Raw genomic sequence first — 7,536 nt, forward strand, 5'->3', positions numbered from 1 at the left:
TATTTTATTGAAAGAAATGAACATGAAAAAATACGTTTCTCACGGTTTCTTACTTCATTACATAAAATCACACACATTTTTACAATATAATTTCACTTATTTCTTTATTCTTTAATATTCATTTTCACGATATATGATAACGATTTTTGAGATATACATTCCATCTTTTTGAAACCACAATAACACTACACATACGGTTTTAACATTTCCACAGAACCCGTTGGAATGCACAGAATGCTAAGAATGTTCTTTATGCACATTTTCTTCTTTAATGATCTCTTATTATCTTATGTTTCAAACAGTAGAATTCCCGACATTGAATCATCATTAAATCAATGCCAATTTAGAAGACTTCAGATCAAATGCTTAAATACGGAACTCATTTTGAAGAAAGGCTTCAATTGAATGCGGCAGAGTTAAGTGATGCTGAGCATCTGTTGATGAGGCAATATTTCCAAATCCCTATTTACTGGGAAAAGGATTATTAAGGTTTGCGACGTGTCACCTCGTGTTAAGGACGCCGTCTCAAAAATCCTACTATCGGTCAAACTGTGTTTGGTTCAAGAGCAGCAGCTCGTGATTTTTCTCTGCACCTACCATTTAGAGGTTGTGTATTTATTGTGTCTGGATATATTACATTCAATGCATAGTTTTTGTATTTTTTTATAATTATACCATCATATTTGCATCCAATCCTAATTAATGCTTGGGTGGGTTGTTCATATCTGGTCCAAGGTCTTTTGTTAGACAATCGGCTAATAAACGTCTACATTTTTGACGCTTGTCCCTTTCACAAATACATTATGTTCTCCTGTTGTTTATTGCCATCATGTTAGTTGCCATTATTGTAGTCCACAATAAAATTATGTGTTAACCATCACATTCATTGCCCGTTAAAATGTTGCAAATCATCGAGAAGAAGAAAGTGGCATCAAATAAATATCTTATTTACGATTTCATCACATTATACCGTCGAATTGTTGTCCAAAATCACAAACTTGAATGTCAAATGAAATGACTCCCACAAGAGCGATGAACAGATAAATTGCGCATTTTGCAATTTAATTTAAGGTCGATCTATGTTGTAAACCTTCACTCCACAGAAAAATATGGAAAATGCAATTAGTTGTCATATGCGTGCGTGCACATCTTGAATAGTCCATCTTGTGTAAGACACTCTCTAGCTCTTTCTCTCGTGTGTGTGTGTGTGTGTGTGTGTGTGTGTGTGTGTGTATGTGTGTGTGTGTGTGTGTGTGTGTGTGTGTGTGCGTGTGTGCAAGAGTGAGCGCGCGAATGTATGCTGCGTTCGGTGCGCGCGCCATTTATTACGTATGGATTCTGTAAGCATGGGAGCTGAGCTCATTGGGGTTGAATTAATCACTATAAGGGTGTGCAGTAACATCTATTTCCGGCAGACGTTTAGAGCGTCTAATCATGTATGTTATACTTATAGGCCTCTATAAGCCCCTCCATGGAATGAATGAAACCGGATATGCTGCATATTCCTCCTATTACAAATATGGCGACATCAAAGAACACGTGGTGCCAAAGCAGCTTTCTCCATAAGAGCCGGAGGTGGAAGAGGCTGGGGAGGAGGAAACACAGCCCCGCGCCCGTCAGGCTGCCCGTGAGACCCATGAGAAGGGCAAAATGCGGCACATAAATCGCCATCAGCAGAGTGAAAACCACGAGGCCACAGCGCAAGCTGAGGCCCCATGATTTCAGGCGTCCATCGCCGCCGTAGCAATCGGGGAAAACCGCGCGTCCACCATCCTGGAAAAAAGACTTCTCCAGCACCTCGACTGCAGCAAAGAATGGCAAAGGGTATGACAGCAAAGCTTTGGCCACTAAGAAAATATTTACGACAGCTCGGATGGTGGACGGTAGGTTGTCAGTGATGACCTCCTTGGTTGCGTCTGCCCAGGTCAGGTAAGCCACGAGAGCGAACAGGCCTTTGAGGATGCACGCGGAGATGTGGGTCCAGTTCATCATGCAGTGGAACTCGCTGGGTTTATTCATGTTTCCCTCCAGAGAGGGCAAGAAGATCTGAGACGTGTAGCTGAACACGATGATACCGATAGAAATGGGGAACTTCTTGACGTCGATGTAAAACTTGACTTTGTCCCAAGCCCAATCTCTTGCTCTAGAAAGGCAGTAGGCTATTACGAGGATGTTAATGACAAAATGGGCCATTGTGCAGAGCAAGCTGAATTTAGACACTGCTTTCAGGTTCTTGAGGAAGGCGCAGGGTAGCAGGGCAGCGGTGGCCATGATGGCCCAAGACTTCTGTGAGATCGGCATGTTTGGGAAGCTGTTGTACATGAGGTTACCACTAACAACAACGTAAAGGATACAGGTCATCACGAGCTCTATGATTTGGGCTACATTCACAATATGACCGCCTAGTGCTGGAAATCTTGGCGCACAACAGGCGTTGGCAATGTCCACGTATGAGTCTCTCACGCGCACGAGCTGGCCGTCTTCGTTTTCCTCGTACAGGCAAGCGATGAGGATTTTCCCGGTGTAACAACACACCACAGCGGCGAAAATGATGAGAAACAGTCCAAGGTACCCCCCGTGCAGAATAGCGTACGGTAAACCGAGAACAAACATCCCCTGTGAAAACAAAAAAACCGTTAGGAAATAGTTCGGCACAAGTAGTAATAATTCCCAACATTTCAGTTAACAATTAAGAAGTAAATCGATTGTAATATTCCTGTTAATGAAGAAGCCTTTAATGGATTAAACTGAGGGGGGGGGGGGGGGGTAAACGTTGCTTGGTTGTTGGTGTGGGTATTCCATTTCGCTTTGAGCATGAGCCTAGCCGGACTCATCGTGTCGTCATCAGAGGGATGAAGGAGACTCGGAGTGACGCAATGGTGTATGTCTCCGTAAAACGCACAAGGGCTTTGGCGCTGGGGGAGCTTTTGGTCACATATACAGACACTGTCCAGGGGGGGGGGGGGGGGGGGTATAATGTGCACTTTTATCACGATGTGTTTTGGCATTGTAGTTGAGCACACTTAATTAGTTATTGACTTCACTCAGTGTATATTTAGGCTACAAATTGAAGCACATTATCGTTCCGTCCGCTTTTGCTGGTGACCTTGCGGGCATTTCTAACCCAGAAGGTCACCTGCACACCTGAGCAGAATATTTCTGCAGTGTTGGAACGTGCAGTGATGCATTCCGTATCCACGTAGCATCAGCTTCGATCGTGCGTAAACATGGACAGCCCACTCCATCTCTGCAACCCTGCATATTTTGGTGAGAACCCGTCCTCTCGTGCTCCATGGTGTCTCTCAAATGTATGGAATGCATCTTTTATCATGTTTGACATTGACTAAATGTTGTCTTATGCAGGCCTATATATAGTCCATCTTGTTATGTAGTGTCCATAGCCCTACCAACACCTATTTACCTGTGAAATCTAATCATTGGGTCTGTCTGTATCTACACTGCGACACACAATCAATGACTAACACAGGAGGGCTTCAAAATGACAGTCACGTATTTAGAGACTGGGAGAAACAGCCTCAGCCTAAGAAGCGGGGACAAATGTATCAGAAATCAAAGAGGGGCACATTAATAATGTAATGTAAGCCACTGAGCTATAATCAATCCGCAGTCAAATGTATTTTTAACTATGTTTTCGTACTTAAAAAAAAAAAAAAAGTTTTTTACCTGGATTGCATTTGTGACGTTCCATCCTGCCTCCCAAACGGTGATTTTTGGTCTATCGTCTGCTAACTCCTTACAAAGATCACCATCTTTAGATGCTGAAGGTGGGGGTCCAGTGCCATCTCTCTGGTATCGGGTGTCCCCATCCACTCCATCTAAACCCATCTCCCCGCTCCCCTCACCCATCTCATCATTGGTCATGATGTCCATTTGCATCCCTTGCCGGTGATCGTAGTCCAGATCATCGCACGCGGCGAAGCCCACCGCCTCTTCGTTGGTAGCGGCCTGGAAGCCCATCCTCGCGAACATCCCGCTCACCTTCGCCTGAGATTTGTTCGACACCGTGGTTGCGGCATTGGACAGTTTATTGGAAATTTTGCTTTTGATTAAAGTAGCCATTTTGCTTTGTTTTATGTAACTTTTTTCTTCAGAACTATAATATTATTCCAAAGTAATGACTTATTTAGAATCAAACTCCTTCCTTCTTTACATAGACTAAACTACGAAAGTTGCGAGTTCAAAGCCACGATGGTCTTCAGTTGCTATCTCCACTTCTTGTTCAAGGTACGCCTGCTGTACTTGTTAATCCTCAGGTTCATGTCACCTTCAGACGTCGGCGCCTGCTCTCTGCATCTTGCTATCGCAGCCTCTTGTTTGGTTGACGAAACGCCCGAGAACGATTTGGACAATCGACAACGGTTGCGCAAAGCTTTACGCAAATGCTCAGGCGCACTTTCCAATATTAATAATCGGACGGTTTGTTTCGAAAGGTAGCGGCAGCGCTTCCACAGTTGGTTTTCCGTCACCGTTACTGATGCCAATGCGGTACGGTGAAGCCTGGGGGTGGCGAGGAGGAGGCACGTGTCACCATCAGCCTGCCAATGCAAGGACTCTGCTTTGCAAAGCGCGTCTCCAGCACCCAGCGCGCGAGCCACCCAACACAATAAAATGGGCGAGATTTGCTGCATTTCTGGGGGAGGCGCTTGCGCTACCCCGTCTCCTCCCCAACCCATTATCTATAATGCTTCATTCTAACGTCCAATGACATTCTGGGGGCTTCGAAACTTGCATAACTTTACGTGTATATAAGTGTTCACAGCTGAAGAACACCCCAACAACTCTTTGGACTAGGTTATGTAACTTTGAGACTAGTATTTGTTTATTTTGTGAATGATCAACACATGTGTTTTGTGTCTATTAACAAGAGGACGCAGTTCTTTCAAAGCAACTAAGTTGATATGTCTACAGGAATTATATGGATCGAATTTGTTTTTCCGTTTATTTTTGAGGAAAATTATTGTTTTTGCGATGGTAAGGTGGAACTTGATTCCAGTTAAGGTAGACATGCGAAAAACAGCTGCAAAGATTACATCAACTCTCATTTAGAGCCATTTTTATTTGAGTTGGGCTTCAAGTCTTTTGTTTCAACGTTTCAATTCGTTAATTGCTTTGCAACTGGATGTGACTTAACCTATAATAATAACCTAAATTGATTCTTAAATTTATTTTATTCGTTTTTAGCATTCGTTCAATAGAAAATATATACAAGTTTTGATATATTTTTATAGGCACATTTCAGACCGAAAATACATTTAATCTAAAGGCTTCTCTGGAATAGGCTGTTTTAAACCATCGAGGACTGCTTTCTACGGCATAGGCTATTCTAAGCAGCAAGACACATTTAGTCAAATATGGATATGGAGTGGAAAGAGGGTCTAAAGACGTCTGTCCCATAGACTTCCCGCTTCATCCATAAATACCTTTATTTATATCACAGACAGTAATCTAAGATATATGCACATGTCTAACAAATAACAAATTTGAATTCGAAATATAGATTACGGATAGCCTATTTTGACGTTCACACTCCAAGGATGTGTTCATCTTCTGTCCTGCAAGCGAGCGTCCCCCTGCCCCGTAGGCCGCGCGTGGCTGCGTCCCTGCAAACAGCTGCTCGGTTCTCATGTCACTAAGCGTTTGCGCGCGCCGACCTCAATGTTTCCTCGAGCAGGAATAGAGTTCATCACCAAAGCGTGACTCACAACGTCTGCCAACACCATGACACCGGAGTTGTGTTTGTGTTCATATAAGACTGTACTAGTTCTTACACAGCTCGGGGAGATACTCTTACAGGTTCGTATTGATGACTACACCTGACCTCCAGTAGCTACGCGTCCTTTTTTTTTTTTAAGAAAAAATACATTTACAACTGTCCAGAGGACCAGTGCCGGAATTGAGTGGCTGGTTTTCGTTGCCATGTCCTGGGGGGATCTGTGGTCGAGAAGATAAATCAGATCGTGGGCACACGTGGGTATTCAAGTCAGCGGCTGACACGAGGCATCACAGCACCACTTTAGCCTAAATTGGCTCTTTGTTTATAACGCCAGTAGAGGTTCTGAACTGCAGCTAGACACAGCGACGGACCAGACGTCACCCTGCGGTTTCACCTCAACGAGAGAAACAGCAATGAGTCATAACCGTACCGATCCGTTCATGTTGTTGTTCTGACGGTGAACCGAAGAAAACCTTAAAGAGGGTGAAGAAAATATTAAGCTAGGATTTTTATTTCATTTTCAAAAACGAAATAATTATTTCAGGCATACAATTTCACTGAGTAAAAACACGAGACAATTATTGTAATCATTTCTCGGGTGAATCCCCCTCCCAGACGAACACAATTCTGAAGGACCACATCAGAGATTCTGGACTCGCGTGTGTGAAAGGCTTTTTGCTCCTCAGAAGACTGAACTGTCTGCTATCCCCAGGGCGCGTGAAAGGGTTAATGGCAGCCCGCCTTATCAGCGCGCTGCAGACCTCTCTCTGTACTTAGGACTGTCTGATTTAATGTTGAGCGCAGATGACAAGAACATCACTGACACAGGAAGCGACGAGGTTACAGCCTGAATCTGAGACCGATTTATTTCTAGGTTGTAGATAAGCATGACATTGACTTAAAAAATAACAATAGCCATAAAAATAATAAAAACAACAAAATAATTCAATACGACTACTATGTGAATTAGAATATCAACAAAACGTATTGTATCCATAAAATACGAATAGCCTATATTCACATTTAAATAAATATTTTATTTATTAACACTTTAATAGACATTTTCTTCATTTATGTCGAATAGGCCTATTCATGGGCTGCTATTTCATGACGGCATGCTGCACAATTGCACGGGCTTCTTTCCCCCCGAATAGCCTATAAGGCTTTTTTATTATCGACAATGCTAGTCAATATAAAGTATAGGCTATATATAAATATAGATTAAGTAGCTAGGCCTATACTATTTTATCATGTAAGATAATAATAAGAAAAAGAAGAAATTAAAGACAGTTAGTACCTCGAAAGGGCAGCGTAGCCATAGCCTAGTTTTATTTGTGGACACGTCATACATTAAGCGTGGAACCGTATTGACAACCTGTGAAATGGAAACCGCACGTGCAGGTGCAACCCCCTAAAACTCATCAGCGCACGTTGATGGAATTTGACAATAGATTGTTCGGTTGTCAGAACTGCGGTGGTCGACCGGCTGCATTTCTATGCCAGAGTGATGGCTATCACTTGTCGGTCCCGGTCATTTATGAAATATGACCGTAGTATTCAGAACTATTTCTCTACGTATTTGGTTTTAATTTATAATCGGGGCTCGATGTTTTATCTGACTTTCTGTCTTTGTGAGATGTATAGTCTTCCAGATTTGAAGGGAATTTTCTGCTTATTACACACAGTTTATCACCCATCACGAGAGGCGACGAGGTCAGAAACCCGCGGGTCCGTAGAGGATTCCCTCAAACCGGCGCTGGATTAACGTGGCACGACGATGCTAATCAAGTTCATCCCTCTAT

The 7,536-nt window shown here is 43.0% G+C and overlaps 1 protein-coding gene across 1 annotated transcript; it reads right to left on the reverse strand.

The window, feature by feature from the left end:
* Nucleotides 1-87: 87 nt before the first annotated feature.
* slc32a1 (solute carrier family 32 member 1) lies at nucleotides 88-4,811 on the reverse strand. The gene is made up of 2 exons (XM_062472265.1): nucleotides 3,685-4,811; nucleotides 88-2,616 (listed from the first exon to the last, which is right to left on the reverse strand). Exons 1-2 carry the CDS (start codon nucleotides 4,078-4,080, stop codon nucleotides 1,429-1,431), a joined length of 1,584 nt encoding a protein of 527 aa, XP_062328249.1. The 5' UTR covers nucleotides 4,081-4,811; the 3' UTR covers nucleotides 88-1,428.
* Nucleotides 4,812-7,536: the final 2,725 nt, after the last annotated feature.

The sequence above is a fragment of the Osmerus eperlanus genome, chromosome 1 (assembly GCF_963692335.1).
Source record: "Osmerus eperlanus chromosome 1, fOsmEpe2.1, whole genome shotgun sequence".
Lineage (NCBI taxonomy): Eukaryota > Metazoa > Chordata > Actinopteri > Osmeriformes > Osmeridae > Osmerus > Osmerus eperlanus.

Coding starts and splice junctions, on each gene's coding strand:
- slc32a1 (XM_062472265.1), bottom strand. CDS start 4,080: ATGGCTACTTTAATCAAAAGCAAAATTTCCAATAAACTGTCCAATGCC. Junction 2,617..3,684: donor ACGTCACAAATGCAATCCAG/GTAAAAAACTTT, acceptor TTGTTTTCACAG/GGGATGTTTGTTCTCGGTTT.